The sequence below is a fragment of the Brienomyrus brachyistius genome, unplaced genomic scaffold, assembly GCF_023856365.1.
Source record: "Brienomyrus brachyistius isolate T26 unplaced genomic scaffold, BBRACH_0.4 scaffold48, whole genome shotgun sequence".
In the NCBI taxonomy this organism is placed as follows: domain Eukaryota; kingdom Metazoa; phylum Chordata; class Actinopteri; order Osteoglossiformes; family Mormyridae; genus Brienomyrus; species Brienomyrus brachyistius.
Window position 1 is genome coordinate 2,424,872 of NW_026042323.1, and position 14,868 is coordinate 2,439,739.

The 14,868-nt window shown below is 44.8% G+C and overlaps 2 protein-coding genes across 3 annotated transcripts in view; both read right to left on the reverse strand.

Annotated features, from left to right (window-relative positions):
• Window positions 1-14,868, reverse strand: part of LOC125723424 (stonustoxin subunit beta-like) — a 248,766-nt gene that overhangs the window by 14,881 nt on the left and 219,017 nt on the right. The window lies entirely within an intron of this gene.
• Window positions 6,469-10,302, reverse strand: LOC125723405 (uncharacterized). 2 transcript variants are annotated; one of them, XR_007386869.1, is made up of 3 exons: window positions 9,637-10,302; window positions 6,884-8,383; window positions 6,469-6,650 (listed from the first exon to the last, which is right to left on the reverse strand). XR_007386869.1 is itself a non-coding variant. In XM_049000004.1 (2 exons), the coding sequence occupies exons 1-2, from the start codon at window positions 9,746-9,748 to the stop codon at window positions 7,638-7,640; spliced, it is 858 nt and encodes a 285-aa protein (XP_048855961.1). In that variant the 5' UTR covers window positions 9,749-10,302; the 3' UTR covers window positions 6,469-7,637. The 2 variants fall into 2 exon arrangements, 1 of the variants encoding a protein (XP_048855961.1); XM_049000004.1 differs by having other exon boundaries at window positions 6,469-8,383.

Here is a 14,868-nt window from a genome sequence, read left to right on the forward strand (position 1 = left end):
CTGGGCTGGTGGCAGCCTGCAGGCATGTGCCGGTGGGACGTCAGGATAGAAAGTGGGCACCAGCAGGCCGTCAGGAGATGAGGTGGGCGCCGGCTGGACGTCTGGGGACATTGAGGTGGGTGCTGGCCAGGCATCAGGGGACAGCGAGGTGGACGCTGGCCTGACATTATGGAGCAGTGTGGCAGGTGTCGGCTGGTTACCAGGAAACCGTGTCAGAGTCTATGAGAAGCCTAGAGGCAACCAAGGCCTCACCTGTGTTGGACACTGTGGGTGCGGCCTGAGCGGCCCTCTGGGCCGGGAGCCTTAAGTGCGGATGTAACGACTGCAACGGCCGGCTCTCCTGGGCCAGATGCTGTAGATGCAGTGTCTTTCAATCACGAGTGCGCTTCCCTAACCATTACGTCACCACTGCTCACTACTATGTGTACTATTAAAAGAGGCAGTAGGGTCTTGTCCAGCCAGCTGACAAAACGTTTCCACATTTAATTGGAACGAAGGACGGTAGGAAACATCTGTATTGTGTGCAGACTTCCAATAAAACCATGTTGAAGCAAAGTCCGACCTCTACTGTGGTCCAGCACTCTGACAACCATAGAACTAGGAGTGAAGCCTGTTCTTCTGTGCTGGAGAGCTTTGGGGAGCATGTTTTGGCGAACAGGGGGATCACAGTAAATCCCAGAGAAGCATCATCGTCAGACTTCAAGTGACAATGAGGACGCAGGTCGCCCTACGGCAAACGACATGGAGACGGCGGGCTCCTTTTCTCCAGAGCACCCCACCTCTGCGGGGTTCAGCACACTCACTCCATTCCAGAGGGCCCTGAGGATCTCCACTATAGCTGTCACACCCTCCACTTGGGAGTCCGGGGAGAGGGCGGCTATGCCCTCCGTCAGAGATGGGCCATTCTCTCTGGGGAAAGATGTACTGCGGCCTGAACCAGCGACATTAGGTATGCTTGACACAAGCAGCAGTGATCGGCTGTAGGGACCTGGGGAACCTACTGGGGCTTGTCGAGTTCCTTCAGTCTGTTGGGTGCCAGGATGAACGACTCTGGGAGCAGGTGTTGTCAGACAATAAACTGGGATTTACTGGGATCAAGATGGGAGGCTAGGGAACGAGCAACATGGAGGGCACCACATCAATGGGGAACACAGGGCCAGGAAGCACTTATACAGGAATAACAAGGGAACAGACTGAAGGTAGCTGGGAGTGTTTAACATGAGGGATGGAACGAGACGCGAGACCAACGAGCAGCAGGCATGGCTTATTAGAGCCACGTCAGGGAGGTGGCAGGACATGACGTTTGGGGCTATGGTTAGGGTTAGGATTAGGCTTAGGTTTAGGGTAAAGTGTTTGTGGCAGAGAGCGGTCAGTAGTACAAGGACACGACTACGCCACCTGGGGTATTTCACCACAGGAAAAATTACTCTAAATTAAGAGCACACAAGTTCATTTACCGAATGGAGCTAGAGACGTGTTTGTACTATTAACAGGTTGTTGAAAATATAAAACAAAGAAACAAGACAAGCGCTTTAGCATCAACAACCTTAAAAAATAAACCAGCAACCAGCCTTTGGCCACTGGCTGACTAAACTCAAGCAGGAGACAGGTGTCCGGGGAAGTTGATCAAAAGGGGGAATAGAGTCCCTTAAACTAACACACACACACACACACATACACACACACACACACACACACACACACACACACGCACACGCACACACACACCTGTGCTCCACCACACTGATCCCCACACAAATATACTGCACAAGGTGAAAGTGTGAACACCACCACCCCAGACCAATCAAATCTTAGTCAGCCAGATCAATCGAGGCAGCCACTGCTCACAGTCTCCCAGAAAATACCCCAATCTAACCAAGAATCTGAGTGTTGAAAACTATGAAGAGTGCAAACAATGAGTAGCAGAATACAGGCTATCCCTCTGTATCAGTCCCAAACAGAAAGAAAGGGCGGCCCAAAGTCTGTTAAGTCGCAGAACTAGGGAATGAAACAGCTCCAAATGCAGGAAAAGGTGCGACGATCCTTAGCGCGTTCCAAGGCTCCCAGCACATCGCCGATGTCCCACCGAGGATCAGGAGCTTCAAGCAGCAGTTGTTGGGCGACATCGGACCGGCTGAGGACAAGACAAGACTGACGGAAAAGAAAAACTGACGTAGGAAACACAGCAGCCACAGTGCAGGTTCAAACTATTATTGTCTGACAAACCTGCTGGAAGAGGCATAAACTGAAGCTGACGAGCAACTGAAACTGTAATCCTGGCAACAACCGTAACTACAATTAAAACACATCAAGTAAAGCAACTGACAAGTAGCTATAGGCCTAGTCACCAGAATAACTTGCAACCACTGGAGCTGCAACACAGACACAAGAGAAACACTGCAATATAAAATATTACCATTAGCCATTTAAATCAAGCAGAGGATTAACGCTAATTAAAACAGCAAAACCTCCCACCAAGACACAGAATAAGTGTGAACCTCAGCCAGCATGCCAGCGTACCACGGCAGACCACTGCGGTGTGGAAGGGGAGTTACCGGACCGGGAAACGCCAATGACGCCTCCACACACTAGGGGTCCCCACACACACTTACCGGAAATAATCAACAAGTCCTACCCGCAAAATTCCACACTGCTACAGTTGGATGGCCCTGGGATTTTTCTCCAAAACCCCAAGGCTCAATGGAAGTACCGCGAGATTCTTAAACCCTTACCTGAGGGAGGAGGCTTCCAGCGTAAGGAGAGGTTCACCAGAATCCCCGGGCTGGATGGACATCGTTCATCCTTTACCTGGGGAATGAGGCTCCCAACTCGTGGTGACTTACCCAAGCCCTGGTGCTGGATCATCATTAAATGCTTACATGGGGAAAGAGAGACCTTACCCTTGGCCTCCAAGCCTGGAAGTACCCTGAGCTCTAGACCCAAGCTTAATCCTAACCCATAAGCATAGGTTCGCAGCATGAACGGTTCTCAAATGATACCAGAAAACCATACATGTTCTTAATCTGAAAATCAGTTCATCGTTTTCCCAGAAGGTGGCAGCACATCAACACTGCAAGCTTGGCACATCCCTTTGGATACAATGAGCTATCCTTACATTTTGAAATTTTTTAAAACTTATTTAAATCAGTAAAACAAATTACTTCCAAAAAGGATAGAATCATGTCTACCCAATACCACTTGGCACCATGTTAGTGTGAATGGAGTTTTCACTCCAGCCCTGAGGGATTCAGAGCAGACACAAAAGATTGTGAAGCCATGTGTGATTTACAGTGAAAGGTGACTGAACACAACGCACAGCCTCTGTTATGACTCCACTGTTCACCATGGTTCAGCACCATCTATATTTCTATTATTTTTAAGGTATTTTACTTGTGGTTTTACACTTAACATGGTATCGACAGGCTTGCTCCAAAGAGATCTCATTGTATTTACACAGTGACAGTAACGCTGCCTTATCTTGCGAGAGGAAGTAGCATATGGGTGCGCTGCTAACGTTAGCATTAGCAAACCTAGCTGCCTGGCAGTGTTGGTAGTAACTCGTCAGTGTAATTCCACTACTTTTGTTTGCACCATGTATACTGAACAAAAATATAAACGCAACACTCTTGTTTCTGCTCCCATTTTTCATGAGATGGACTTAAAGACCTACAATTCATTCCAGATACACAATATTACCATTTCTCTCAAACATTTCTCACAAATCAGTCTAAATGTGTGATAGTGAGCACTTCTGCTTTGCTGAGATAATCCATCCCACCTCACAGGTGTGCCACATCAAGATGCTGATCTGACATCATGGGTAGTGCACAGGTGTACCTTATACTGCCCACAATAAAAGGCCACCCTGGAATGTGCAGTTTTTTGCTTTATTGGGGGTCTGGGGACTCAGAACCGGTCAGTATCTGGTGTGACCACCATTTGCCTCATACAATGCAACACATCTTCTTCGCATAGAGTTTATCAGATTGTCAATTGTGGCCTGTGGAATGTTGGTCCACTCCTCTTCAATGGCTGTGCGAAGTTGTTGGATATTAGTGGGAACTGGTACACGCCGTATACGCCGGTCAAGCACATCCCAAACATGCTCAACGGGTGACATGTCCGGTGAGTATGCTGGCCATGCAAGAACTGGGACATTTTCAGCTTCCAAGAACTGTGTACAGATCCTTGCAACATGGGGCCGTGCATCATCTGTCTGAGTGGCTGGTCTCAGACGATCTTGGAGGTGAACCTGCTGGATGTGGAGGTCCTGGGCTGGTGTGGTTACACGTGGTCTGCGGTTGTGAGGCCGGTTGGATGTACTGCCATATTCTCTGAAACGCCTTTGGAGACGGCTTATGGTTGAGAAATGAACATTCAATGCACGAGCAACAGATCTGGTTGACATTCCTGCTGTCAGCATGCCAATTGCACGCTCCCTCAATGCTTGTGGCATCTGTGGCATTTTGCTGTGAGACAAAACTGCACATTCCAGGGTGGCCTTTTATTGTGGGCAGTATAAGGTACACCTGTGCACTACCCATGATGTCAGATCAGCATCTTGATGTGGCACACCTGTGAGGTGGGATGGATTATCTCAGCAAAGCAGAAGTGCTCACTATCACACATTTAGACTGATTTGTGAGAAATGTTTGAGAGAAATGGTAATATTGTGTATCTGGAATGAATTGTAGATCTTTAAGTCCATCTCATGAAAAATGGGAGCAAAAACAAAAGTGTTGCGTTTATATTTTTGTTCAGTGTATTTCAACATCGACGCGATGTTAATGTGATCACTATGCAACCTTTAGCCCACTGTTATTTTCCTTGATTATGTAATTATACAGGGCAGGTCAGGCAGAGGGAGCAGACGCTGATGCAGCACATTGATGACCAACCACACGTCCAAACTGCTGGCGATCCTGGCCAGCGACCCCCCAGGCAGACACACGGTCGAATCCCACCCTTATTATAATTATTTTTATATACAGTAATTGGTAATTAGTAATTTTCAGTAGCTTGCACAAGGCTGCTGACTAGCAACGTTATTCGTTGGCTGAATCCGAAATAGCTGTAGTGCTACGATGCTGGATTGTTACAGGGACAGTGATAAATGCAGACCCCTTTATTCTGATTGCGTTAAAAATCAAATGTTTTTACTCAGATTTCATCCATTTGGTGGTGTGCTCTCTATAATGTGCCATGTTTTCCTAAAAGCAGATTTTTTAAAAAGAATGGCAAAATAGAGCAGCGATCTGAATTGTAATGCCTGTATCTTGAAACGTAGCGTGTTGTCAGACTCTCCGATACACAGCTCTATGGTCCATACAGAGGAGATGAGGAACATGCAGTCTGCTAAGTCACGTGGTTACCTTTCGTTAGGTGGCTACGTTTACATGCCTTAACGCAATTAAGATGTTTTCATGTAAACAGATTAATCGGGGAGCTCATTTATAAAGGCTTCGTGTGACTGAAAAAGACGAGAAGCATTCATACATACATTTATAGGAAGATTTTGGGATTTACAAAGAAAAACGTTTTGTGAAAAAGACACAAATCTTGTGAACGAGGTTGAGAGATGCTGTTTCGACAGAATCCTGTAGAGGGCACTGTGTATGCTAAATCGAAGGCTCCAGGAATGTATTCGGCATTTATAATCATAAACAATAATAAATGAAATATTTGTGGGCAAATGGCAATTGGCTCTGAGATTAAAGTTTTTTAAAATGAATTTGTTTAAATTTTTGGGCCGGCATGGTGGTGCAGTGGTTAGCACTCTTGCCTCACACCTCTGGGACCCAGGTTCGAGTCTCCGCCTGGGTTACATGTGTGTGGAGTTTGCATGTTCTCCCCATGTCGTCGTGGGGTTTCCTCCGGGTACGCCGGTTTCCCCCCACAGTCCAAAAACATGCTGAGGCTAATTGGAGTTGCTAAAAAATTGCCTGTAGGTGTGAATGGTGTGTGAGTGTGCCCTGCGATGGGCTGGCCCCCCCATCCTGGGTTGTTCCCTGCCTTGTGCCCATTGCTTCCGGGATAGGCTCCGGACCCCCCGCGACCCAGTAGGATTAGCGGTTTGGAAAATGGATGGATAGATGTATGATAGAATGATTAAGCTGTAGCACATTTCAAATAATATTTCATTTGTAACACATTTGTTCTCCAAACTTCTACATTTTTAACCTTTGGCCACAAGATCATCTTCTTCCTGCCAGTATCTTTTCTTTTCCTTTGATCCTCGGTTGTTGGAATCTGCTCTGCTGCTTGGAAGTTCCCTGGGGAGTTAGTGTTGGGGGGTTCTGGTGGAATGTGACCATCGGCAGCCATGGGCTGGATAGCGCTGTGGTGCTCAGCCTGGCTCTGTGCCCTTCTAGGGGCTCTGTGTCCTTTGTTAGCACAAACATTTTGCACACCTGACATTACCATGCATACAGTATTTCTCGTATTTTACAAAATACAAAAACACTGATCTGTAGAAAAAAACATTTTATTTCATGAACTAAGTCAAATATGAATCATAAAACACAATTAAAATACTTTTTTTGAATACATGCCTCAGAAATTGCACATCCCTGATTGTGCGTTACCTTCATGCTGCCTTGAAATTTTTGATTTCTTCACTGTAGCCCTATGTTATACAATCTTATCTTAACCTTCTGAATTAATCCTATTTTTATTTCTTAAATATTCCCTCCACCACCCCCCCTCTAAGGAGGACTGCTTTATTTACAATTAATCTAATCCTATGTTATACAATCTTATCTTAACCTTATCTTAATTAATCTTATTTTTATTTCTTAAATATTCCCTCCACCACCCCCCCCTCTAAGGAGGACTGCTTTATTTATAATTAATCTAATCCTATGTTATACAATCTTATCTTTACCTTATGTTAACTGATCCTATTTTTATTTCTTAAATATTCCCTCCACCACCCCCCCTCTAAGGAGGACTGCTTTATTTATAATTAATCTAATCCTATGTTATACAATCTTATCTTAACCTTCTGAATTAATCCTATTTTTATTTCTTAAATATTCCCTCCACCACCCCCCCTCTGAGGAGGACTGCTTTATTTATAATTAATCTAATCCTATGTTATACAATCTTATCTTAATTAATCCTATTTTTATTTCTTAAATATTCCCTCCACCACCCCCCCTCTAAGGAGGACTGCTTTATTTATAATTAATCTAATCCTATGTTATACAATCTTATCTTTACCTTATGTTAACTAACCCTATTTTTATTTTTTAAATATTCCCTCCACCACCCCCCCTCTAAGGAGGACTGCTTTATTTATAATTAATCTAATCCTATGTTATACAATCTTAAGCTTACCGTAACCTATCCTATCTTAATTTTATTCTATGTTATCTTATCCTATCTTTCTTATCTTATTCTTATACTATGTTATCTTATATAATCTTATCCTAAACTTATGGTAATTTATCATGTCTTTGTAAAACATAAAATGGCATACAAGTTAAGACTATCTTAACTTGTCCTATCTTATTATATACAATCTTAACCTTATCCTATCTTAATCTTATCCTATAGTACCTTATGCTATAGAACTACATGGTATTTTATCTTATCCTAAGTATGTATGACAACTCTTGTGTAATTATGTGCTGAATCTACAGGGAAATGTAGCTATGTGCATCTGACTGATAGCCCATTTCCACACCCATCTCCTGAGCCCTGGGCATGGTACTTAGCTGCTCCAGTGCATCAATAGGAAAGATGAACTCATCTTCATCAATCCTACGCCTCTTGGTTGAATGAGTACCCTCATTATCCTCATTCTTCCCCTGTTTAGCTAAGTTAATTTCATTTAAATGTCTGTTCCAAAACTCCTGACACCAGTACTCAGTAAAGCACTTGGCGTCATAGGTCATTTTAGAGTACTTTGTTACATAATAGTTATACAACCAATAGAATTTTTCCAGGTGAGATGAGGCGGCTACAGCCTGTGCTGGAGCCTGAAGCAGATGGGTCAGATGAACCAGGCCTGGAGCTGAATATGGATGTGGAGCTGGGCTAACAGGTGTGAGTAAGTGTGGGGATAAAACAGAGGAGCCCATAAAAAGAAATGGGGATGAAACAAAAGGGGAGGGGGCTGAAGACGGAAATAAAAATGAAGAGGAGGAGAAGGTTGGTGAGCTGGGCTTAGGCTCTAACCCCTTCTGTTGGTCATACCTCCTTCTTCGCCCTGACCGGCCTCCCGCCGTTTTTCTACGGCGGCCTGTGCCCTGCTGACCCCTGCTGGTTGCCACCGGGATGGCAGCAGATCCAGGAGAGGCAGACGTGGTCAGGGAGCTGGCTGCCGGCGGCCCGGTGCGGCACTTCTTCCGACGGCCAGCATCACTGGAACTGGTTTGTCCTTTGGGATTATAAAGACAGGGGACAGCATATTTAATTTAAATGAAACATTATGTCACTATTCAACAACACTACATCACAACCATCACAGATATCACACTTGGCAGTCGGTATTGCACACTAAGAAAAATTCTGCAGTCTTTATTGGATACAGGAAACACACGCTTGGGAAACTTATGCGCTGGTCTTGACTTGGGCCGTCTGCGTTTCAGCAGGGGAACCTGACCTATAAAAACAAGCCAGCTTGTGCACAGATTCCCTGATACGCAGAACAACAGCGAAAAACAACACTGGAAAGGTTCATGTGCATCAAATATAGCAGCCCACTCAATCCAAATGCTGGCATCAACAACTGACTATTAAGTCAAATCCTTTACTTATCTTACACTTTCCATAAGTTGCATTATTTATTCACTCTCAAGGTACCAAACTAAGATTTATGCTTTTTCTGATTACTACCGCGTTTCCCCGCAAATAAGCCCTAACATGATTTTTCAAGAAGCTCGTAATATAAGCCCTAGTTATTGTCCCATGGATTGTATGGTAACTAGAATGAGATGCGGTTGTACTACGAGAAGGCTACATGGACAAGAGGCGCTCATTTAAGGACAGAGTTATTGCTAAACATGAGAGATTGGGGACACTGGTTCTACAGGAAATTGAGTTGCGAGATATTCAGGACGGAATTTGGAACTTGGAGATTTACGATGATGTTCCAGAAGAACATGACATTACGACTATATTTGAATAAACATATGCAGTATACAGCAGAATTTTGTTCATGAATAAATTCACCGTCAAATTGTTTACATGGAAAGATACTGTTAGAAGATGACATGATGTCTGTGTTTGAATAAATGTGGATTTTTTTCATGAATACCGGTAAATATACTGTAGCATGTTATACTTGGGAAAATACTACCTTAATATAAGCCGTAACGCGTCATTTGGAGCAAAAATTAATATAAGACCCTGTCTTATTTTCGGGGAAACACCGTATATTATAATGGACATATTCAGCTGTTACTTTACCACTTCATGATGATTTTCTCTGATGTTTAAATATAATATAATGCAGTAGACATGTAAAAAGACTCCCGTATATTAAAGCTAAAGGTGAACTACTTTATTATTTAGACATGTACTTCTAAAACAAGATAATAGAACAGAAGATTCAAGAAGACTAGTCAAGCATATTCTGACTTTAACTCTTTAAGTGCTGAGTTAGTCTGGGCATCATTTTGCCATCCTTACCTCGGCCAACTGGACCGGGGATGTATTCCGGGGCGATCCGCACACTGACTGCACCTTTCGGCAGCAGCCAGTCAATCCTCTGGAGATTCACGGTGGTTTTCACGATGGACATCTTTCGCGTCTTCTCTCTTGCTGATAAACTGCAAGTCTGAGCTGCTTTAAATGTTCAAATGAAAACTCTAAACGGAAAAGAATTGTTATGATTCGGTTGCTAAGCTACGGTGGCCGATTGGTGTCAGCGCGCTGCAAAGTCTTCAAACGCTTTAATCAAATGACGAAACATACGATCTACATTTACAAAAGCGCAGAAACGTAGAAGTACCACAAAATTTTAAGACAAGTTTAAAAACATATAAGCGCTGAAAATCCGCTCACAACACAGTTGTAAAGTTTCTGGGTGACAAAGAAACAAGACGGACCAATTATGGTTTAATTGTATATCGAATGTTTACGAAATGTCGATATCTTATCAAAACAGGATATAGAATGAAACACTACATTATATCAATCAATCATTCGGTCGCCATTAAAAATATAGAATAATATTCCTTCCTTGTTATAATTAACACGAGAGCTGCGGTCTTGAAGTTGCACAGACTCCCAGAATTCATAGCGATAATTACGCGACCCATTCAATTAGTGGGTTTTTTGATAATTGGGAATGGGGAGGAGCCATTGGGTGCGTTCGACTTCACTTAGGTCTGACTGCAGCTGACGTGAGGGGGAGCGCCATCTGCCGGCGGCTGCAGGAGTGTAATATAATAATATAAACTGTAATATAAACTTGTAATATAAACTGACAGCAGCCAAACTAGACAACTTCTACTCCTCGTAGTGCGAGACCTGACTGAGATGGCCGCACTTCCAAAAGGGTGTAGATACATCTATACAAATATCACCTGCATGCACATTACCTCTTCTACAATAACCAACTCCTGATCCAAAGTGTTAGCAGTGAAAAGATAGCTGCCAGGAAAAAGATCAAATACATTTATTTCAAGGATTCAAAGTTTTTATTGTCATGCACAGAATACAATGCAATTCTTACTTGAATGCCTTCTTCACAGACTAGACGATTAAACACATAAAGCAGCGCAACATTACAGTAACTAACAATAAATAAACGATTAACTTATGTGTACTATTAGAGCATTTATTGAAACTTTACTTCTTTACAGGCTTTTCGGGAGAAATAGCAGATAACGTATCGGAACTTCCAGAGATACAAACGTCATGCGTGTGACTAAAATTGTTCAGCCAATAAGGGCAAAGTTGTGTCACGGAGGCAGTTCCAGTTTGTGCAGCCGGCTGAGAGGTTTTTTTTATTATTTTTGTTATTGAAGCTTTAAATTACAACAGAAGTAATAGCTGACCAGTGACCATTAAGATTAACAAAACAAACAAGAACATTTACGAGACATTTACAAAATAAGCCAGGGGCACATAGTAGCGACATTTACAGTTACGCCGGCTGAAAGGTGCTGCACGATCTTACTTGCTCTCTGCACGTGCTGCACGATCTGTCACGATCGTCTTGTAGGTTTTTGAACCATGTGACTTGGTGACGTTAGGTGACGTTTTGCAGGGCCGGCTTTATGTCGGACAAAAGAAATCTAACCATGATGCAGTAATTCTAGAGGCAGCAAAGCAGACTAACCAAAGATCTCATAGTAAACAAAGGAATGTGATACTGCAGTTAAGTCTCGGAACAAAGCTTTTACAATGTTAAAAAGTACTCACAACTTTCAGAATTTGATTGAGTACAAAAAGTTGCAGGCTAACGTAAGGAGGGTAGTTAAATGAGCAAAGAGGGAGTTTTGGAGGTCCTTCTGTAATTCAGTAGGACGGGAAACTGACATTAGTAAAGTCTGGGGAATGATAAAAAAGATGCATGAGATTAAAAGGGAGTATGGATATTCAGTTCTAAATGATAATAACATAATAACAGTTACAGATGGGGAAAAAGGCAAAATGTTAGTTTTGTGGTTTTTCATTCCCTGCTAAATCAGAAGTCAGAAGCCGCTGGTGTAGATCCAAATTCAGTCTTTATTGCAACAATTAAGTTACAACCAAGGCCGGACACTTAAAGTAAAACCCTAAGATCTAGGGAAATTCCACTCCCAGCCCGCCACAGGCGCGGCCCCCCTTCGGGGTCCATGGCTGACATGGCTCACAAACTATCAACACTCAGAATCAACCAACAGCAATGAACTCCCCAGGTTACATTGCATATATTATCAGGAATACATAATCTACCAGGAGTACATCACCTACCACAAGCTCATTACATAAACATATACGGCTAATGCAAAGATAACTGAAAGGTTAACTGATAACACTGTAGATTACTATAACAGGCACTCTGTCATGAGCAGGAAAGTCCCAGGTGTCGTGGGCGGCAGGCAGGCTGCAGCGTTTCCAACATGGAGTATTCACAGGCGGTACGGCCGAACTTCAGCTATGGGCAGGAGCGTATCCAAGGTGTCTATGTCGCCATCCGTTTCCGTGTTGGTCCAGGAGGTTGCCGCTCCAAACGGTCCTCCCACCACTCTAAACATTGCAGCTATAGTCGCCTGCTGAGACAGCGCTCTTCCCACTAGGGAGCGAACAAGAGGAACTACACAACAAAAGATTAGTAGCAAAGCAAGAATGAACACAGCACGCACACAGAGTGCTTTCATAAGGGCTTACTGCCAACTACCCCACATATTATAGCACCAGTCAAACAACCCGTCATGTTGTCCCGAATTTCTCGCCATCTCATCCTGTAACCCCTGCAACTTTCTCATACCCTCAGTAAATGAAACATCCAGGGCTGTATTATTGGGAATAAATGTACAGCACTGATCCCCGAACAGCACACACACTCCCCCTTTTTCAGCCAGGAGCCAATCCAGGGCCATCCTGTTCTGTCATGCCATCAGACTGGTGGCCTGAAGCTGCCCCCCAGAGATGCGAGTGCCTCCTGAGTATAGTTGGTAAACCTCTGCTGATTATAGTACAAATAATTTTTCCATTCCACATTTTTGTTAACAGTAGGCCAAATTAATATTGATTCAAACCCTGCAGCTATCTCACGTCTCACCTTATATTTCTCTGGAATGCCCCTCGGCTGGCATATGGCATCTATATACACACTGGGATCATCTTCGCAGCTCGTAACAAACCTGTGGGACCTAGAGGGCTGTTTGTCAATATCCACCTGGCTAGCTAACATCCCCCTAGTGCAGAGGCCTCCACAATTATTGGGGAGAGGAGGCCTCAATCCTCCCTCCTGACCACACAGCCACCACGTATCTGCCAGAGGTACGCTCTGGTTCTCTAATGCATCCAGCGGAATGACATCTGAGTCCTCTATAGGCCTGTGTGGGGGGCTGACGTCTGAGTCCTCTATAAGCCTGTGTGAGGGGACCGACGTCTGAGTCCCCTATAGGCCCGTGTGAGGGGCCGACGTCTGAGTCCTCTATAGGCCTGTGTGGGGGGCTGACGTCTGAGTCCTCTATAGGCCCGTGTGAGGGGCTGACGTCTGAGTCCCCTATAGGCCCGTGTGAGGGGCCGACGTCTGAGTCCTCTATAGGCCTGTGTGGGGGGCCGACATCTGAGTCCTCTATAGGCCTGTGTGGGTGGCCGACGTCTGAGTCCTCTATAGGCCTGTGCGAGGGATTGACGTCTGAGTCCTCTATAGGCCTGTGTGGGGGGCTGAAGTCTGAGTCCTCTATAGGCCTGTGTGGGGGGCCGACGTCTGAGTCCTCTATAGGCCCGTGTGAGGGATTGACGTCTGAGTCCTCTATAGGCCTGTGTGAGGGGCCGACGTCTGAGTCCTCTATAGGCCTGTGTGTGGGGCCGACGTCTGAGTCCTCTATAGACCTGTGTGGGGGGCTGACGTCTGAGTCCTCTATAGGCCTGTGTGGGGGGCCGACGTCTGAGTCCTCTATAGGCCTGTGCGAGGGATTGACGTCTGAGTCCTTTATAGGCCTGTGTATACATCAAATATCATATATATCCATCCATCCATCCATCCATCCATTTTCCAAATCACTTATCCTACTGGGTTGCGGGGGGTCCGGACCCTATCCCGGAAGCAATGGGCACGAGGCAGGGAACAACCCAGGATGGGGGGCCAGCCCATCGCAGGGCACATTCACACATCATTCAAATATCATATATATTGTGACGGTCATGGAGCGACCGCACAGGGAAGCCCTTTGAGGAGACCGATACAGGAGGCACACACAGACTTTCGTGCATATACATACCTGTTTATTGTGCTTAGGTAGGGGCGCAAACCTGAGCGCAAGGGGGTATTTGTGCACGAGGGGAGTACCATCTGTGTCGATTGTTTGGTCTTTGGGTTGTTTGATCTGGCCAGCAGCTAAAGGGTGCCGGGCAGAAACGAGGGAATATTTCTTTGGTTCCGGGCCTAATTGGCCTAGCCCGTGTGGGTTATGGCCAGGGGGGGAGACAGAGGAGGCCCTGATCAAGCCACCTCTGTATTGTCCTTTCTCAGGTGACATAGGGATGGATTGGGTTTTCATCCATTAAGGAAATCTGTTTACTTGCAGAGTTGAGAAGTTGGGCGGGTGTCTCAGAGTCTCTTTGTTTTGTTTAGGAGTTAATTGATTGTTATGTGTTCCCCGTTGTTTGTAAATGGTGCTGGCCGCCGGATATATGTTTGCTGTTTAGTCGTGGGGGGAGAGTCTTTTTTTTTATGGTGTATGAGCACAGAGGCTCTGGGAATGGGGTGATTTTGTTCTCTGCATTTAAGGGGTTACCCAACCTTGCTGTAATTGGGAAGTTTTTGACCGTTGTTTTTAATCTTTAGGAATTGGGACAATGGATCCTTATTGTGTGATTCTTTTTTCCCCTAAAAATTAAAACTATTTTGCTTATTCTCACGCTGACCCTGATTTTTTGGCCAAATCCACTCCCACTAAACAGCGTCCGCTCCGCAACCTTTCACACTGGTGTCAGAAGTGGGATGCCATGAGGAGGCAGTAGTGAGTGAGTTTTCTTTTTTTGCATCAGTATTTTCTGCTGTATTTTTTTTTCCTGCGCTGTCATCGATTGGCCTTCTGGGGTGGAGGCGATGGCGCCAAAGAAAGGTGCCTCCACAGAGAAGAAATCTGGCCCGCAGGAGACCATGGCCATTGGAGGGGAAGAGGAGGATGGTATTGAGCCTGTGATGGCTAGCGTGGCTGAAGATTCCTCTCTTCAGCAGCTGCAGGACATGCT

What these genes read in the sequence shown, in the direction of transcription:
- LOC125723405 (XM_049000004.1), bottom strand. Translation starts at nt 9,748, where the DNA reads ATGTCCATCGTGAAAACCACCGTGAATCTCCAGAGGATTGACTGGCTG. An exon ending in CCCCGGTCCAGTTGGCCGAG is followed by an intron (nt 8,384 to 9,636) that starts GTAAGGATGGCA and finishes ATAATCCCAAAG; the next exon opens with GACAAACCAGTTCCAGTGAT.